Source organism: Callorhinchus milii, unplaced genomic scaffold, assembly GCF_018977255.1.
Source record: "Callorhinchus milii isolate IMCB2004 unplaced genomic scaffold, IMCB_Cmil_1.0 Scaffold39, whole genome shotgun sequence".
Taxonomy (NCBI): Eukaryota; Metazoa; Chordata; class Chondrichthyes; order Chimaeriformes; family Callorhinchidae; genus Callorhinchus; species Callorhinchus milii.
Window position 1 is genome coordinate 443,133 of NW_024704780.1, and position 20,852 is coordinate 463,984.

A 20,852-nucleotide genomic window follows, 5' to 3' on the forward strand; every position below is an offset into this window, starting at 1 on the left:
CTCTGGAATTCTTTGCCTCAATCCCTCCTCTGCCTTGCCCATCTTTACTCGGCCTTAACTCGCAGCTGAAGACTTCCCTCTTCGACTGTGCTTATTGTCACCTCCTCCATCCTCCCTGGATCGGCATCAAACAACGCCACTGCTCATCGCTCTGAGACACTATCCCTCTTCAAGCTCATTGTTGTCACGGGCTAACAGACTATACACTATCCCCAATGCACTTCGTATTCCTATCTACACATCCCAGTCATCTACTAAGGAAAGTTCTACAAAGTTTTCTCTTGGCTACATGAAAGTAAATCAAGCAAAATACTAGGAAACTCAACCATCCTCACATCCCTTATTATAGATACTTGACCTGACATTTCCATACATCAATGTATGAGGCTGGATCAGTTGATAGCACTCTCGCCTCTGAATCAAAAGGTTGTGGGTTCAAGCCCTATATTGGAACTCAGAACTTATACAGTCTAAGCTGACACTCCATTGCAGTGCTGTGAATGTGCTGCCTTGTGACATCCTCCAGACGTGAAAGGCGCTATATAAATTGTGTTATATTACAGATCATTAATCAGACTGGAATGTGCAGATTTGGACCATCTCCAAGCAAACTGTAGCTGTAAGGTATCAAGTTCTTCTCTTAATAACATGACTGATAAATGCAAATAGACCTGATCAAATGGGTTACGAACTTTGGTCGGTTAAAAAATAAAGAGCGCCAAGGCAAAGCTACCTAGCTTTGCTCCAAACCGTTTTATTATGTTCTGCTCACACATTAACATTTCCCATTTGCTTTTCTCAAAGGTGCACTTTGTTTTGTAAATATCAAAAAAACTAAATATTTCATTCCACCGCATCCAGGACATTTTATGCGTCTTGTTTTTAGTTAATTCTTAAACAACGGGTTTATAGAGCAAGCTCTTAATATTGAATTCTAATTCCTGTTTCCAAACTATAATGTAATTGATTTATTCTAATTTCTTTCCAATTAAAAAAGGAGACGGCTAAGAAGACTGAAGACGATTGAAAAAAGTAGACAAAATGTCACAAGATGCCAGAAAGGCAAGAAAATGTCTTGCAACTTCAAAATAACCTGTGAACCATTAAAGCCTGATACAAAATGGAGAATAATAATCCTTGCCTTTTACATAGCGCTATTCATAGCTTCTAGATGTCTCAAAGCGCTTCACAGATTATAAAGTGAATTGACTGTATATTTGTAGGTGAAAAGTGGTAGCCAATTGCACATAGCAGTGTCCCACAAACAGTCGTGGATTGAATGACCAAATTATTATTGTTACTTTTAAGGATTATTATCCCTGGAAAAGTGGCAATCAACTAACAACCGGGTTCCTACTTACTGCTGGATAAACAGAGATGTGTGGAGTAAGGAAACTTGCCCAACATTTTGCCCTGCCGGGAATATAACCCAAGTCTCTCGCTTGCGAGGCAAGTGCTCTAACCACTGAGCTACAGGACTCTTCATGGGACTCCAGAATGGCTTTATTCCACACAAAGAATGCCTCAAACTAGAAGAGCAAAATAATATATTATCTAAATTATCTTTACATAGGATATAGGTTTTCTACAGGATGGTTCTCAAAGTGCTTCAGAGGATATACTGTAAAGTTTGGTGACTGTATATTTTGTAGTTGAATAAAAAAATGAGAGCAAGAGAGTTCTTTATGAGGTTTTGTGACAGCGCATGTTAATTGTCCAGACATTCCTGGCGCAGAATGTTTAAAGTCACACGAGCTAATGCACCAAAGGCCCCTTTCATAAAAGCAAAACCGAGTGGGAGAGGAAATTGCACGTAAAGTCTGATTTGATTCTGATGAAGCAACCTTTTAGTCAAACAGAACGAACAAGCGGGGAGGTTTCCAAGTGAACATTTTCCAGAGGAGACAAGTGTCAAGTCGAAGGGAGGATGCTTTTGAACTTGCCTTAAAGTTATAATAAAGACACTGTTTTGTACTTCTTAGCTGTGCGAACACAAGATAGGTTTAGTTCTGTGATGTGCCAATTTTCTTTTATATACATATATAAATAAATATAGGGCATCCCAATTTTTTTTCTCTAATTTGCTCCCGAGTGTTATATGCTCTCTGCTCTTGGTTGCCAGCCTCCTGCCTCTTTATGTTAGCTCAGTTCCATAAGCTCAGCTCACACCACCATCAGGGCTGCCCCCCCACCCGATACACAACAAAGCATTTTTTCAAGGTGCGAGACAGATTGAAGTGCAGGAATTTTGCATTGCATTTCAAACCCTCTGTAGTGGTAGTGAATTCCCAAGAATTTGGCCATGCTTGAACATGAAGGACTGAACACAGATCAGAGCTGAGCCAGCATGAACCAGGCTGGAGCCCAGGTCCCACCAATTGGAGGAATAGTTCAACTTGCCCTTGAGGTGTAATTATACGAGGTGCAAATCAAACAGTTCTGGGCAATGATCCCTATTTTTGTTGATCCATTAAGGGAGCAATTTAAAGTTATTAAAAGAGACCATCTCACCCATAGCCCTTCAACATTAAATAAAAACAACCAGGATTTAGTTTTTGTTTTAAAAACAGCCCCAATCCAAAGTGAAGCGGGACGTATAAAACCATATGAACATAGCAGAAGTTCAATCACCTTCATACTCTTTTGAATCAATGAAGAAACAATCGTTCCAGCCAGAAAGCTTTGATACAGAGAGCCCCAGAGTAAAGAGACTTCTGGATGAACATGACACAGACAGACAGCCTGGCGCGGAACAGCAAGGAAACCTAATGCTTCTGCGTGCTCACAATCCAACCTGTTAGTTGGAGAGATGAAATATGTTCCCTAACGGTATACTACGCTGCGCATCATCTACTCACACACAAGATAGCTTAAAATCTGCTAAAAGCAAAAAAAAACGTCAAAACAATCAGGCAGACAAACAAGGCAGAAGCCAGCCAAGGCTTGCAGAAAGGCACTCTTGGTATTTCCACTCATCTTTTCCACTGATGTTATCACTTTTGTGAAGTTTTATCAACTGATGGGTTCTGATTTTAAAAGGATCAACATCCTCCTGCATGATGATCTTCTGCATCATATCAGAAGCGGGCACTAAATGATATTTTTTATTTTTAAACAGATACAAACTTCATGACCCACTTAGTCATCAAAGGTAATTGAGTTGAAGGAAAATATCTTAGAAAAACACAGATCTTTGATAAGATGCACGACATTTTGGCCTATGTTCTCTCCACCTCCCCTCCTGTTGTCTGTGTCATGGCCATGCCTATGTGGGTATTCTTCACATAAGTGAGCTGAGAGCACGAATACCAAGCACCTGGGCAGCTATGGTGTGGGGGGAAGAGTGGAAGGTGTATAACCGAATGCAACTGTCCTTACTCGAGAGAGCGAAAGAGGATGAGGACAAGTGAGCGAGCGCACGAGAGAGGATGAAGAGTAAGAGAAGGAATTAGTACTATACAGTAAAGTAAGATAGCTGATTTCAAAGAAGAATGCAACTGGGCAGGAGGCAGAGTACTACAGCAGGGCAGTAAGAAAGGTTCAGGAAGAGATGACGGGGATAACTCAGTAGGCGAGTGGTGAACAGTCCTAGTGTTGGTGGTCCGGGAGGTTGCAGAATTGTATGTGGAAAATGAACACAGTGACAGACATTCAGCATGAACACAACCCAAACCCCTCGAGTGGTGTTGCACTTAAGCCAACCATCAGGACATGCACAACAGTCCGCAAGTAAGATATCCTTTGATTTGTCCCTCACTGACAGCCAAGAGATTAAGAAACCACTGGTTGTGGAATCAAGGGACACAAATTTCCATCTTACTATCTTGGAGCACAACATGTTCGTACATCAATGTACTCTGTCACTGTGTTACAGCTGAAACAAGTCGTCTTGCACTGATGAATTGGAAGGGAGGTAAAGATTGCATAGCTGGTTTGGAGCTGCTGCGAAAGAATAGGGACAGAGTGTGCCCTTTTTTTAATGACTGTAAGAGACATTCAGAAGAGCTGAAGAGGAATGAGTGAGTGAGTTTAGGAGATATGAGAAAATGATGATATGCCAAGCTGCAGAACAGGTCTCAAGTGTTTAAGAGTGCAGTGTTGGAAGAATTTGAAAGTTAAGCTGTGTTGAGCATAGGTGCCTTTTCTGGTCCGAATAGTAGTGAACAGCAGGCTCCATTCTTCCCTGTGCCTATACAAAAGGATGGCATGCGGTCCTCATATTTCTGCTCATTTTATCACGTCACCAAACCCTGTTCTTTTCTAACTAGCCTTGAACTTTTCCCATCAACATTTCGAGGCAGAAGCAACCCAATTTCCTTGCATCTCCCATGTAACACATCTACAGTAGAATCACATGCTGATTGAAAGACAAAGTCAATCAGAGTACTCCAAAACCCAAATAAGGGAAGAGAGTAACAGAAAGAAATATAAAACTGGAATCAGAACTTTTTACAATAGAGTATTCAAAACAGAGAATGTTTTTCTGTAACAACTTATTAAACTTTATGTAGGTCGAACATCTGAGAGTGCTTCACAGAACATTAAGGAGTATGAAGTGGGAGAATTTAAGTGTTGCCAAAGACATGGACAAAGAGATACAATCTTTAAGAAGTTTTTGGGGCAGGGAGAGAAGTAGAAAGGCGATTTTAATTACAAGGGACATTAGGAAAAGAGGGTGGGAAAACACAGCAAAAAATAAAAAAAAGCTGTAATTGACAGTCGGTTAAAACTCTGAGGATAAATGTGGGTTTCATGTAACAAGATTCATAATGTTTATCAAGGACAGCACAAGGTTAAGCAATGATGAGACAAAGCGAGAGAGGTTCAGGGAGGGAGGATCTATGGAAAGGACAGACATATCCTCAGAGGGAATTCAGATGGAAAATGGACTGTAAAACAGTCAAGAGATAATAATTGGGATCCACTGTAGACCTTCTGGGATAAAGCAATGAAAACCATTTTGGAAGTGTATGAACAGATTAAGGGGCTCTGGGGATGGTGAGCAACTTCTCGAGACAAAGTGAAAAAGGGCACTTGGAAAAGGAGACTGCAAGTCCGTGGAGCTAGTTTAGGACTGAGCACATTAAACGTGGAATCAGGGTAGTGAACCTAACCTCCTAGTGCACCACTTAGATGCTGGCATTTGGAGTATCAGCTAATTTTAGAGAATGGGAAGGCGAAAACCTCATAATATAATTGGATTTCACTGACCTGAGCAACGAGTTAGAGACATAATTGCAAAATACAAAGGAAAATAGAAAGGGGAGAAAAAGCAGAATCACATACAAAAACATTTTTTTTTACAAATTCACTGCTACAAACACACACAAGGGTGATGATTTGAGAAGGGAATGGAAAACTGATTTAATGGAGGAAGAATAAACCCTTTTAAATCAATAATTTCACCATTAGTAAGTATTTCCAAAGCATTCCTTGAACTACTCTAATTTACCATTAGTCAGGATCATGCAATTGTTAAACTGGACTTTTTGATTGAACAAGCCGGGCAAATTTATACTTGGGTTTATTTTGGTAAAACACACACGAAAGAGTAATAATAATAATAATAATAATAATCCTTGCATTTGATATAGCGCTTTTCACGTCAGGAGGACGTCCCAAAGCGCTTCACAGAACACACTGTAAAGTGAATTGACTGTATATTTGTGGGCGAACGCGGCAGCCAATTGCGCACAGCAATGTCCCACAAACAGTCGTAGATTGAAAATGACCAATTTATTATTGTTTTTGGTTTTTGGAGGGATTATTATTAGGCGTGTGGAGTAAGGAAACTTGCCCAAGGTTTCGCCCTGCCTGGAATTGAACTCAGGTCTCTCGCTTGCAAAGCGAGTGCTCTAACCACTGAGCCACAGGACTCCACAAACAGGAGTACAGGAGAATGGCCATACATGTGGACATCTTGTCAAACAATACAGACAATATTATACCAACATATTTGAGAGATTAGCAAGGACTCTATAATTGATGTATCTAAGAGGAAGTAAGGTTTACAGCACATCACAGAACCAAAGGACCATTGGTCCCAGGACCAGTGCATCATTAACTCCTCAGCTAACAAAAGAAAAAGGGGAGGTTTTCAACTTAGACTGTGTGTAGTTTCGGCCGTTGTCAGATAAAAATATATGCTCATGATTTCTTCAAGTGATCGTGTGTGTGTGTGTGTGTGTGTGTGTATGCAGGGGAGCAATGGTGTGGTTGGAGCAATGGAGTGCTATCATGCTCTTGGCAGCTTCTCCATTTCGCCTGTAATTTTTAGCAAGTGATTCGATTACCATATGAAGGGAATGTAGCAGACTGTTGATTTCATCTTCCAAAAAATAAAAATAAAATTTGCCAAAGTTCTTATAGGATTGTTCCAGGGAACAGTCAGATGAAAAAAAGATGAACAGAATCCAGAAAAATAAGAATGTCTGTGAATAATCCACTTAGGCAGAAGTTCCACTTCTCCCATTAACAATTGTGGAAATGGTATGAACCACCTTATTGTCTGTTTTAACTGCTTGTCAATGCATAATGTACTGGGGCTGAATATCCATCAGTGAATTTATGGAAACTTAAAAAGAGATAAAGTGGAACTCCATCCCAGAGCACCTACGCCTTGCCTCCTCCTTTGCTTCCTTCAAGGCCCATCTCAACACCTTCCTCTTTGACTGTACCTTCAGTCAGCCTTCCAACCCCAGCCCCCTCTCGATTCAAACCCCCGGTTTGGGTGCAAACCCACGACTGATCAGTGCCTTGGTACGTCATCCTGATGTGAAAGCTGCTATATAAATGCAATTATTTGTTGCTGTTGTTTGCAAAGGGGGAGGAATGGTAGAGAAAGAAGAAAAGAGTTTCTGTCACTGATTGCAATGTACTGCCCACTCCTGTAAAGTCTCTTTATAGAAATGTTGAGTGCTGTTCGGCTTACCCGGCAGTGGTCGTGCTGCTGCAGGAGAGCCTGAACATCTTCCCCAATAGGCATCTGCTTTGCCAGCGTCTCATCTTTCAGATTTAGCCACTTGCTCAGTTCTTCAAGGGATGCCAGTAACCTGTTCCATCGTTCTGCACTCGCCTCCAAATGGCTCCTGCAACAAACCAGGAAACGTGCGGCGTCAAATATTCTCATTGTAAACCAATTGAATCGTTCTTACTTCATTCCAGCTGCTGAGAAATAGAGGCCAGTGAAATGTGATTTATGAAAGAAATTACAAGTAGGATCCTGGTAGCCACCCCCTCCACTGGCTCATTTGATATAGCGCCTTTTCACATCTTCGAGTTGTCTCAAAGCACTTCACAGAATATACTATAAAGGGATTTGACTGGATATTTTGTGGGTGAAACGCAGCATCCAAACAGTCATGGATTGAGTGACCAATTATTAGTGTTATTCTTTTGAAGGAATTCACTTCCCAGTTATACAGAACCGTACAGAACAAAAAATCCCAGGCACGAATCTTGGTCTGTACGGAGTCAGCAGAGATGTTAAAATAATTTTTTTGCAGAATAATAAGAGGAGGGGGTAAAGTAATATTCAGATGGGGGTTCTGCTCCCGATCAATATCCAGTTATTCTGGCTGGTAAATTCCTGTATATAAGCAGAGACAGGACCGACTTAGGTTTGATGCCGCTTTCTCATATGGTCTCAAACTGCTGAAACCCAGTGGCTTATCTTCCCCAAGGTACAGAATGGTAGAGTGAATTGTACAAATATGGACAGACCCCAGCATGAATCAGTGCCATCAATTGGAGAGAAAAGTGGAAGCAAGGAAAAAAAACACTCCCAAAGATTTGTTTCAAAAGTTAAAGCTTCTGTTATCCTGAGTACCTTTGTCCACACATTTTTAATTCCTTTTCAATACTTTTTCCCTTCACGGGTACAAGCAGATAGATAACAACATAAATGTTGTAATATCAGGCAGCTAATGCAACCTGACAGCAACATATTTGTTTGGCAAGGGAGGTCATTTCTGCTGCACATAAAGTTTGAGTGCAAGTAGATGCTTGAAAAATAAACATCTGCAGCAAAACGTGCACATTTTAAAATATATATTTTAATGAGCAAATGCTCTACATGGGTCTGAGTTTGAATATTTAATCTTGACAGGGACTGGAGCTGGTATCAATTAAGCTGCAAACCACATCACTGCTGTGACATCTCGTAAAGCTGAATTTGACATATATCCCAATGCCATACATTTCACACTAATCAGGTGTATACTCAATTTGCAGATACTAGGCAAGATGCATTGTTATTTCACTGAGCAGAACCCATCAATGCACAAGAATTGGCTGTACTTAAAAGAGTGTGTGTATATATATGTATATATATATACTAATACTGAGGCAGCATCAATAAAACAAATTATACTAGCCCCAAAGGGTGCACGTACACCATTATGATAATGCAATGACAATGAAAGTTTTTAAGTGGGCAATTAATGTAAACCAATTCTGAATGAAGCTATTCGCGTTACAAGCATCTATAAATTTCCCAGCTACAGCAAAAAAAAATCAGAGGCATGTTAATGAGAATAATAGATTATATATAGGGGTGGGGGGGGCAGGAAAGAAATGATTACTGCAACCATGTTAGGTTGATGGGTCTTCTTACAGTAGGATCCACCATTGAAAAAATCTCTGAATTATCATTTGCTCAGCAATACAATGGGTTCTAAAAAGGCACTCAAATGAGATAAAACGCATTTACAGACACGACCTTTCCAGAGTAACTGATTCCCATTTAATTTTTGCATCCTTTGGATGAGATATTAAACCGAGGTCCAGTCTGCCTGTTCAGGTGAATGTTAAAGATCCCATGGCACTAGTTGAATGAGAATGGAGTCTCTCTCCCAGTGTCCTGACCAACAATTCCCAAATAAAATTGGTCACTCACTCCATGGCTGTCTGTGAGACACTGCTGTGCACAACTGGCTTCCGCATTTCAGCCTACAAAATGCAGTAAATTTACTTTACAGTATATCCTGTGAAGCGTTTTGAGATGACGTGATAAGGCACTACATCAAATTATATTATTAGTTGCTCTTGCTGAGTTACATTCCGCAACTGCAGAAAAGCCAGCCAGATCACTACCTCAACTGCTTTTTAATCAAGAGCCACAGGAATGAGCAGAACAGCCCAGAAGAGACCTCCTTCCCCCTTCGCCTACTTCAACTGATGTTCCATGCACAGTACCCCCAGATAAGCATGGGTGCAGTGAGAAATATCCTCCTAGTGGGTGGCACAGCAACAATGGGTACACCAACACACTGCTCATGGGGGGGGGGCACCTTAACAGTGGTTTTATACATTAACTGGGGTAATACTACGGCCATGTCCCACAGGAACTGGCAAACCCTTTCTCCTATTTTATTTCTTGTCCCACCTGCTCTTTCCAGCTCATACAGTTCTTACCATCTATCTTAGGTTGTAAATAATCCAGCAGACGCCATTCCATTTCAATAATAACAGCGAGCTGTGCTTCGCTTAAAGATCTACAATGCATCGCTAAAACATCCTGCGGAAGCACATTAAACTGACCTAATATTCACAGACTTGGCCTTCAGCTCACTCCAGCGCTGGTTCATGTCATCAAGTCGGTGCTGAAGCAGGGCAGCTTCCTCCGAGCTTCCTAAAACCTTCACCATCTTCTGTTTGTTGCCGTCAATGCTCTTGAAGATGTCATTATGAGCATCAATCTCCGCCTGGATGTCCTGATGAAGGCAAAGTCAACACAATCATAATCTATACTCTCCAGAATACATCACTTCAAGTGATCGAGCCTATAATAATAATAATCCTTGCATTTGATATAGCGCTTTTCAAGTTGCAACCACTTTAATCAGATAATTAGATAATATTGCATAGTGTGATACAGCACAGAAACAGGTCATTCGGCACAACTAATCCATGTGGTCATTTGGCACAACTAATCCATCCACTAATTATACTCCTATACCCACCTGTTCCCTTCTCTCTCATGTATACATCAACTTCTCTCTCCAATACATTGATGCTTTTGGCTTAACAACAGCTTCCAGTAGTGAGTTCCATATTCTCACCACCATCTGGTGAAAGGTTTCTCCTAAACTCCCTATTAGATCTAACTCTAGCTATCTTATATTTATGCCCTCTCATTTTGGACACACCAAACGGAATCAACTCATCAACATCCACTTTTATTGAATCAAATTACTTAATACTCAGCAGCACCATGAGCACAATGGTTACATTTTATAAGCAATATAGCAGAGCTCACACAATGGCTCAGTTGTTAAGGTTACAGCTATATCCCCACACACCCAGTGTTGTTGAAACATTGTAAATTGACAGTAACACAAGGAAAATGTCCGTGCTGGAGACCAAGCTTTTTGATGCTCAAGGTGAGGGATGTTGACCCTGGGAAACATGGACATTGTGTCAGTATCAATAAATTTCATATTTTCACATCTATTAATAATGGCACAACATTTTACCACAGGCCTGGCAGCCTATTCAAAATGTAATACAAAAGGAGTGAAAGTCATCAAGATACCACATGATAATCAAAAGAAATAAAAGATTTAGTATGAGCGGTTAAGATTTCTGTGAATGCAGATGCATGATTCTTCAGCACAGAGACAATGTTTGTACGCTTCGGGAAGGTATTCTGCACTCCACAGCTTTCTCGCTAATGCATAATTTATCTAAAAATATTTTCCAATTACGAACTCTATCCAGGATTTCTAAAAATCATTTCAGAAAACAATGAAAACACTGTCACATGAACGATAGCTCATGCGTTTCTCAAATTACCTCCTCGACATTCTGCTCTGCAAAATGCCAACAATATTGTCTTTGTGGAAGCATAAGGCAAGAGGTAATTTACTTGTGTCACCACTATAAAGAAAGATGATAAATCCCTCAATAATTTAAGGTGCAGCACGAGTTAGAAAAATGCGTCATTTGAGCCGTTCTTCACACTATAATCTAACTTTTGGTCCAAATTAAGAGATTCCTAAAGAATCACATATAAATCAACCATTTAAAGCCCACCACATCCAGCCCCACATTCTCAAAGCCGACACTGCACAATGGTCTCTCCCTCACAGCCTTGACTGCCTGGTAGCTGGTGCATTGAGAATGGTGGTGGAGGTGGTTCTGTCTGCTGCACATCCATCAATGCATATCATTCATATTAAATTCAAAGCTGTGGTTGAAGCAAACAGCAATGTATTTAAGCAAAAACTTGCACATGTGAAAGATAAGACAATAGAGGAATAGATGAAGGGAATAGGAGAGTTGACGGCTCTTGTGAAATACAACATGATATGGCATGAAACCAGGCTATTCAGTGTGACATGGACCAGTCACACTGAATGGCCTGGTTTCATGCCATATCATTCTGTGTAACTACAGGGTGACCAAGAATTCGTAATACATTACAACACGTCTTAAAGAAATGCTATTTTTGGTTTGTTTTAGATAACAGGTTAGTTATCATGACTTTTTGGTCACCCTGTATTTAAAACTTTGGGAATCGATGTAGACCACAAGTCAGATTCTGCCATTGTCTTTTCCACATCGTCCTTTCCAATGTGGTTTTTTGGGAGGGAAGGGAATAAAGAAATAGTTCAAGGCTACTTTTGTACCTTGATTAGCACAAATATTCAGAAAAAAATGTTCGCTTTAACCAAGTTTGCTTTATTAGTACAGTATGCACCACGGCCAAATAGCTTTAATGGGATCTGCATCGGGAGCACTCACCACAGTCAAACCCTTCTCTGTACATTTGGGGAGATTGCCTGCACCATTGGGCAACAAATGAGAATTCAACAAAGCAGATAAGCTGCAAGAGGGAAAATAAGGACACCTTCCCCGAAATGGAAAAAAAGTGTGCACTTGCTGACAAACTCACCAAACCAGTGGAGAGTATCCAAGATCAAAATCAACCCAAACATTTTGTGTGGAATTTCGTGAAACACTGAACCAGGCTTATATTTTGATTTAACCCAACACTTATACAGACTCCAGTATGTGACTTAGGAATCAGCCCCTCGAGCCTGCTCCACCATTCTCTTAAATCATTTCTGATCTGTAACTCAATACCACTTGCCCGCCTTTTCCCTATACCCCAATACCCTTAGTAGACATGTGGGTGACTCACTCACATTTTGTTCAACAAGCATTTAGATACTGGAAATGCCTCCCTCCCCCCATCCCCCCCACATTTCCAACATTGCAGTTATAAAGCTATTCAAACATCAAGAATATTTGTATTAAGATGATATTAACCTTTATTTGTTGAAGTATTAAGAACAGAACTTAGCAGAAAATAAAACATTTAAATTTCTTTTAATGTTCAAATTTGTCTTCACTATATTTTTTCATTAAGGAACACTGCAATCACTAGGTTTGCCCAGTAGGAAGTTGCCCTAATTTGAAGTGGAAACTCTGGAGTGGGATACGCAAATGCAAATTCATATCTAGGGCAATGTGCCAGGCTTGACGGTGGCACTTGGTGGGTTAATCTACCCACTTAACTTAGTAGACTCGGATTCTAGTTTTTAGTGTGGTTCAGTAATCGATTCCCTAATTACATCAAAACAAAAACAGCTTCATGAAGAATTAACGTCAAATTTTGGCGATCAATTTCACAATCCTGCTGGTTCTGCCTCTTTTCACTCCGTGTTCAAGTCAGCTGGAGTGACAAATGAGCTGGAGTGACAAAGTGAGCGAGCGAGTTTTGTACAAGGACAGAATCAGGCTGCAGAATCAGGCTGCAACGTGCAGCTGTGGACTTCTTACCTGTAAACAGCAGATCTGATACAGGCTTCTAATCAAAACTTTTCTTATAAAACATGTATATTAATGGTCTTTATTTCACGTCTTTTTAAAAAATACACACATGCATGTTTTAAGAAAATATTCATTCCAGATTAAATTCTGGAAATCATTTGCGATCTAATTGTGACTTTGATCTTACTATGTGGGCGTCAATCACTTGAAATGAATGGAGTGCCTGCTCAAGATTGATCCCACCACAACAACAAGCTGGATTCCCACATGGCAATAGAGCAGAATAAATTCTTGCATAGAGTACCTTATCATGTTATTGAGACGTCTCAAAGTGCTTCACAGAATATATTGTAAAGTGAGTTGACTGTATGTTTTGTGGGTGAAACACGGCAGCCAATTGCACACAGCAGTGTCCAACAAACAGTCGTGGATTGAGTGACCAAATTATTAAAATAACAATAAAATAACTTCAATCTTGAAAGCCAATGGAGGCTTTTATTAATTCCAAGGGGTGAGAGATGCTTTGTTTCTTAATAGGTTCAAGGATAATTAGCACTTTGAATCTGCAAGAAAATGTCATATATTTCAACTCCCAAATGGGGAAGTAGATTTAAAACCAATTGTTAGTTGCACTTTCATTTCCCGCTTCAATCTTTGCTCTTTCCCAAATTAACTCTTCGGTTGGGAAGCTGGGAGGATCACTCCCCCATTTCTGAGCCTATCATTGAGCATTTCTTGGTCAAACCACAGCATCACAAGAGGGCTCCTGTGTTGGGAGAACATCTGCCTTAACACCATCCAGTGGATCATCAAAATGTTTACCTGCCTTAGATTTTTTCTTTTAAACGGCATGTTACAATGTTTATGCAACATTAAAATGGGGGAACGGTTAAGTCTTGGATGAACCCGAAGTTAGTTTATCTCAGACAGGATGGTAATGCTACAGTTAGTTTCAGTAGGTAGAGCTCCTGCTTCCTGCTAGTACCAAGTGACCTCTTCTGGAAAGTCCACACGTGGATGGGATGCTGGTCAGTTATGGTGTCGTCCCCATGGTTGAATAGCCTAATACTCACTAAGGCATACATTGGTACATTGCCAGAGAGTGGCTGGAACCTGTGGAACTAAACCCTCACACGATTCCATGGCTTTAGAAGAGTTGAGGAAAGGGGAAGGAAAAAAAATGGATGACAGCGATTACAATAAAATAATTCAATCTTAATAGTCAAATGCCACTAAATTTGATCTAAACCCGTTTGCTATCTAATTAAATCTTTAAAGGGTCTTTCCTTCTTGCCAAGCAGATACAAGAATTAAAACACTGCTGCCTTAATTGAGATGTAAATTTAATAGGATCACGAATGCCAACTCCCACTATATCGTAAGTAGCTACAATAACGTATTGCTTGCCTCTCAGGTACTATGTTAATTTAATTGCCTACTACACACATCAGCACATCTGTAGATATAAAATCCATGATAATCAGGTCATCTTTTTTTTACACACGGACAATCAATAACCACATTAACTGTGACTAAACAGAAAACAGATTTACTGTTTTTTTAAAGAAAATCACTGTTCTCTAAGCTTCCAACTGGGTAATGACACAGGCCAGTGTGGAATCAGCCATACAAACCAGAAGGACCTAGGATCAATAAATCAGTCTGGTTTCAGCTGGGAACAGAACTGTCATAGTTTTCCTGGGCTGGAAAACAAACAGCTATGGGGGAAAAGAGGGGCAAATAGGGAATACAGCGAGGGTTATAGCTGAGAGTGGGGTTTTAATTCGGTTGTGATTCTCTACCCCCATGGCCCCGGTGGTCGATTAATCTACTGACACACATGAACAATGGTCATTTGGACATGGTGGTACCAGAGGGTCCACCTTTCTAACCTGACAGAATTATTCTGCTCTGTTGCCATGTGGGAATCCAGCTTGTTGATGTGGTGGGATCAACCTTGACTGGGCACTTCATTCATTTGAAGTGATTGACGTCAACATGGAAAGATCCACAACAGGACTCGATGTCAGACAGGCAATCAGTCAGGGCATCAGTGGTCCTGGAGTTGAGGGTGGAAGCAGAGAGATAGGTGTCTTCCGCATACGTGTGAAAGTTAACCCCATGCCTGCGGCTGACATTACCAAGCAGGAGTGTATAAATATTAAATAGGAGAGAAGGGATGACAGAGCCCTGAGAAATATTGTATGTGATGGTGCGGGAGCAGGAGGAGAACCCAGTAAAAAGGAGTCAGGAGAGGTCAGGAGAAGCTTGTTGAAGAGAAACTGGTTCCCTGTCTTTTTACACAGAAGTAGTAAAAGATGGACAAATTGTACAAATTGCTTATTCAAGTAAACAGCCAGATTCTGACTAAAATTGAGAGCCTATCACAAACTACGGAAAGAATCGGACCACAGTAGCAACGGCCTTGAAAGGTTTATCAAAAGCATTCATCTAAGGCGGAGAATACTGAACTGGAAACTGGACAGAAAATGAACATTTAATACAATACATCATAAAAATACCAAGGTCTCATGAGCCACACGAGAATACAGCCGATTAGCCTTTGCGCAATAGCGTAACAGCAGAACGCTGCATTTTCTGACTGAAGCAATGTGGCATTTGTAGAAAGGTATGCCTTTTTTAATGAATTAAATCAAATGGAGATTTTTGACCTTTACGGAGCTGATCACTGGAGAAGCTGAGATGGGGAAAGAAAAGCAGAATTTGAATCTGTGGGATTTCCATGCTACTGTCAACCATTTCTCCACGTTATCTTCATTTCTGTTTAGGAACTGTTCTGCAACCTGCCTCTAAAGTGGGAGCTCCTATGTTGCAGTGCAATGAAACCCAGCTTCTGGCCTGGAGGTTTCAAGTGTGCAAGTGTAAGCTAACACTAAGACGAGTCTGGACAGAACTGCAAAACAAAACTGAACTAAAACATGTGCGCCCCAAGAGAGGAAATGTAGTTTATCCTTCAAAAATCTGTAATCCGTAATTGAAAGGGCTTTTAAGTTTTGGTTAGCTGGGATTGAACATGTGCAGAAACCGCTTGTCGTGCTTAACAGACTCAAGCTGCAACTGCCAAGAAGTCATAGAAGGTCTGCGAGCTTCTGTTCGTCAGTTCTGGATGTCCACTCTCTCCCTCAAGGTGAGGAACATGTCCTGTTTGCCTCTGCCCAGAGAACACAAGAACACGTTGGCAGAAAGCTCAAGCAGCTGGAACCAGAGACACTAAAGCATAGAGGTTTCGACATGGTGACCAAGAGAGAAACAAAGATAACGTGGAGAAATGTTTGACGTTAGCATAGAAATCCCACAGATTAAAAATTGGGTACTGCAGAACTGAATAGGTTTAAAGCAAGATTCAGGATTAGCAAGTGACAGACGGTAAGAATCTTAGTGTCATGTCTCATCTCTGCAATCCCAACTTTGAGCCAGGCAGCCTGGGCAATCAACAGAGTCTACAAATACACAGTCACTACAGTTTACGGTATAAAATGTGAAGTGCTTGAGATGCCTCCTGATGTGAAAGGCACTATCCCAAATGTAAGGATTATTATCAACAGTGCTTTGTGGATCTAAGTGCAGGTATCAAATCATTGAGTCCACCAGAGAATTGACTCAATTCCACTCTTCACCAGGCATCTCACCATGGAGCTGGAGCCCCAAGAGATCCTCTCTTTTCCACCCACTCGCCAATCAAAACAATCAGAAGCTCGTGACCAGGCAGTAAACAAGCTCATGTGTGAGATTTCAAGACAAATAGTCGGTACCAAGGACTCCCCAGGAGTGGTATTCTGAGCAATACAGCTCTACGTAAAGTATGCAAGTGTATTGCCACCATGCTCCAGACCACAGCCATGCACTTGCAACACATAAAACAGAGACACCATCAAGGAAATTTATGAGTCTAGGGACAAACAATCTAGGAACAAGTTCCTCGGCATGTGGCGCACAAACATAAACTCTTAGATGTGGGATTTGCTGGTTGTAATTTCTGAATCATTAAACATTAATTTAAAAGAAATTGGTGAATCTATAAGGCAGTTAGAATCATTAATTGCCTTATTGCCTTAATTGTGGTAACTAATCTCAACAGGAAATAAAGAACATCAATTCCCACTATATTGAATTGCTACTAGAATATACTATTTGCTTGGGTAACTGATATGTTAATTTAACATCCTAATTTAGGCAACAGTATAACTATCGCTCTCAGAAAATCCATGATAATAGGTCATCTTTTTCCTACACAAACAATTACGAACCACCCAACTTGTGACAAAACAGAAAACATTTTTCCTAAACCAAACGCAGAACTCCTGATGCTTTGAGGATAAAGGCACTGAGCATTATAAATCATACAGACAAGAAATCCCCACAATTGGAGCTGAGTCAGCTTATCTCAGCCAGAGCAACACTGAATTTAGCTCTCCTGGGTGAGGTAGACGAACAAGAAAACCAGCCATTCTTCCCACTGCACAGTGTGATTCACTTGATTGAAATGAATGGGCACCAGACGAGGACAGGTTTTGACTTCACATCATACTGCTAACACTCCTTGTCCAGGCTAATGCACAATACAGTAGAATGCTCTGGATCCACCTGCTGAAAATCTGCATGTTCGACTACCTGCAAACGGGCTAGAATCTGGAAGTGAGCATCCTGCGATGGAATTTGTTTTAGCTGGGTGGTATCAGAGATGATTCCCAACCTCCAAGGTTACCAACAGTTTTCATATCTGCAACCGTGCCTATAGTGTGACTATCTGGCTTACTACTGTATGTACACTTGTACTGGAGAGTGTCAGTAAGTCAGGTGTGTGCACCTAAGGTGCATGCACACAAGTTGTGTGTGAGAGAAAGGGGAGGAGAGAAAAAAGATAGGAAAAGGTATATCCAAAACAGGATCGGTTGGGAATGGGATACCCACCCTCCCTCCACCTCGCAGTGAAACAAGATGATGAAAATTATACTCAGAGCAATCAATCAGACAACCCGTGCCTATGAAACTATAGCAAAGGGACAGGAAACACTGCAAAGAATGGCTCAATGAAGTAATTCTTACACAATACAATACTAATTGTGCAGGACCCTCTCCCAACCCCTCCCTTCTCAGCTCACACTCCATTCCAGACAGACATCAGTAAAACAAGCAGTAGCCTTGAGCCTGCCTAATCGGTCATATGTCAGCCAGTCCATTCTTGTTCAGTATTTGTCCAGGTTCATATACAAGCAGTGCACATTGTTCCTCCTGAATGAGACTATATTCACTTTATCATTCAGCATCAAAAGGCAGCTTTGAATGAAGAACAGTTTCAATCTCCCTCCCCAAGACACTCATTCACTCACACACACACACTAAAATCTTTAGTAAACAAGACAAATCATCTGACTTTAATAATTCCAATTTTTAAAAACTCAGATGATGAAAACACTTTAGTGGTTGTTGCAGAAAAGGGGTATTGACCGCACAGGCGACTGTGAACCTACACTCTCAGGGTTGCGTTTAGGAAACTGACAAGGGAACAATTAAACCACAGCGGCACGTCAGTAAATGCAATTACAACCTCTTCAGGCTAAAACGCAGACATTCTGAATAATTCATGGAGTAGGTGCAATAATAATCAAACCAAAAATATTGACAGAACTGATATAAAAACTGCTATTCCTGCTGTTGCTGTGCAGCTATTACTCGAGCAGCCTTCCCCTATCGGGCTTGTGCATCTTTACATCCCTCAGTGTAAGTGTGCGAGCAAACTTTGTACCTCACCATCTTGTTATTAGTTTAAAGCATTTATTTGATTCTAATTGTAGTAAAACTGAGTAAAACTGTACACCTATGATTGCCCTCCTCCCCCCCTTTGCATCCAAGTCTGTCACTGTGAAGCATTCCACGATGTTATCCTACTAAAGGGTGCTATATAAATGCAAGCTGTTGTTGTGAGGGCAACAGAGCTAAGAAGGTTTCAAATTTACCACCAAAATTGGTCACTGGTGTCTCTTTGTAAAGAACTTTATTCATGGGCAAGAGACAAAAGTGGTGGAAGTTTTCATGGAGAATCTATTCCTTAGTCAAAATTGGGCATTCATTTCATGGCTATTTGTGGGATATTGCTGTGCACATAATGAGCTATCAACAAAATACACACTTTACAGGAAATCCTGTGAATCGCCTTGAGACATTCTCTTGGCATAAAAACATGCTATAACAAATGCAATGATTATTATTGTTAATACAGAATGGTTTAATAAAGATGTTCACTTTTTTGGTAAAAAAACATAATGTTCGCCATCTCACTGCTATGTTTTCTATTAACAGTGGCTAAAAGTGTTTTTTTTAATAACTTTCACTTTCCTACAGAGCTTGCATTGGAAAACATGAGGTATCTTTAAAGCACAGCAGGGATAAGATGTAAGCAGTTCTCACAGCCAAAGTAAACATTCCAACTAACACACTCCAGGTTTAATCTCCATTCCCCCACCAATGTTCTCAATTGCTCCAACACCAAAATTTACTTAGTGATTTCATACAAAATGTCAATACACTCTCACACTCAAATTCACACAGACACAGACATACAAACAGAAATGTACACATTTTTGGTGTATATAAATGAAGCTATCAGGCAAAATACTTCTTTGACTATACCTGTTCAAATTGTCTTAGCCACTCCTGCAAGCTGAAGTTCAGGCCAATCATCGTTGCATCTCACCTTGACACAGCCTACATCTTCCTGTAAAAGGTGGTCCATTTACTGCTGCTTATTTTGCAGTTTTACATCTGCAAACAGACTATTAACCTCCTGCTTTAGCCTGTCCGAAGCCTTTTCTTACACACCAAATCCATCCAGTCCCAGTTTACATATTAGCAGCTTCCCAACGTCATCAATGCAAGAGAACTTTTCCAAAGATACCCCGATCCAAGATGCTGAGAAATCTTCTACAGTTCTCAGCCAGCTTCCTTAGTGCATTCATCCTTTCGGGTCTTGTATTCCCTTTCCCCCTCCTTAATATTTAGTTTAAAAACTCTGTTTTAATGCCCCACCGCTCTGGTGATCTGTTGCCACAGCCCAGATGCTGCTTCTTCTATGCTCACACACGCCACTCTTGATCAAAGGGTTGATTCTCTCGATTGTAACTATAAGTTGGCAGCTTGCGAGCCAGAGAAAAAGAGTTTGACAAGTGGCTGCATGGGATGAAGGCTGAAGGAATTGCTGTCCAAAAGCAAAAAGCAGGCCTCAGCAGGAATCGATCAGACAAAAGCCAAGGGATACTCAAAGGGCAGTATCAAGGCATTGGACAAGAGCTCCTCAGTTGCAAGCAGGCACGTGTTGATACACCAATGATCGAGCTTGGTTTCCGAGGTTTAAGATTTATTTTTTGTCTCTAGCCTGAGGGAAGAGGGAAAGCTGAGGGTTCAGAGAGCTGTGACCCATTAGCTCTCCTCAGCTCGTTTTCCCTCCCACTGCAGGTTACTTTCAGTGCCTCCACTGGTTAGGAACTCTGATCTCTCATTCAACCAACGCCCTGACAGTCTGTAGTAATCTTCTATTCCAGCTGCTGTTTATTATTTTAAATCAGCATACTCCCACCCCCCCACCCCTACCCCACCTCCTCTCTCAAGCCAAATACACTCCCACTTCCTGAGGCCTCATTTTTGGCAGAACTTCAGTCCAGGAGAAATGTGCAAAGGTCCAGACCCTGATTTAATAATAATGAAACAAAAACACAAAGTGAAAACACCTCGACTACTGACTGTTGATACCAACCCCTTCAAACGAAAATCAAGTAATGCATTTTTTTGTGCATTCAAACAAGATCTTGTTTGCTCAGTTTCTATCTCCATGCATCAGTGAAATTTTGTGTAATTCGATGGAGTTGGGAAGTGTCTTGCAAGGAGTTGCATTATTTATTACTTAGTTTCCCCCCACCCACCGCTGGCGATGTTTAATTGCACCTTCAGTTCATCCATACGGATATGGTCTTGTATACCCTCGATCACTTCATTCGCTTCCCAGTACTCAGGATTGAAGGACACACAGAACACACACACTGCAGAGCCAAGCATTTCCA

General features: G+C 40.8%; 1 protein-coding gene across 2 annotated transcripts in view; it reads right to left on the bottom strand.

Annotated features, from left to right (window-relative positions):
• LOC121851450 (utrophin-like) overlaps positions 1–19,961 on the bottom strand; it is a 118,028-nt gene extending 98,067 nt beyond the window's left edge. For both annotated transcript variants that reach the window (XM_042345305.1, XM_042345304.1), the window contains exons 1-3: positions 19,429–19,961; positions 9,541–9,713; positions 6,932–7,088 (exon numbers count right to left, since the gene is read on the bottom strand). In XM_042345305.1, coding sequence (XP_042201239.1) covers positions 6,932–7,088; positions 9,541–9,713; positions 19,429–19,479 — 381 coding nt within the window. In that variant the 5' untranslated portion in view covers positions 19,480–19,961. The remainder of the gene's footprint in view (positions 1–6,931; positions 7,089–9,540; positions 9,714–19,428) is intronic.
• Between the last annotated feature and the right edge of the window lie 891 nt (positions 19,962–20,852).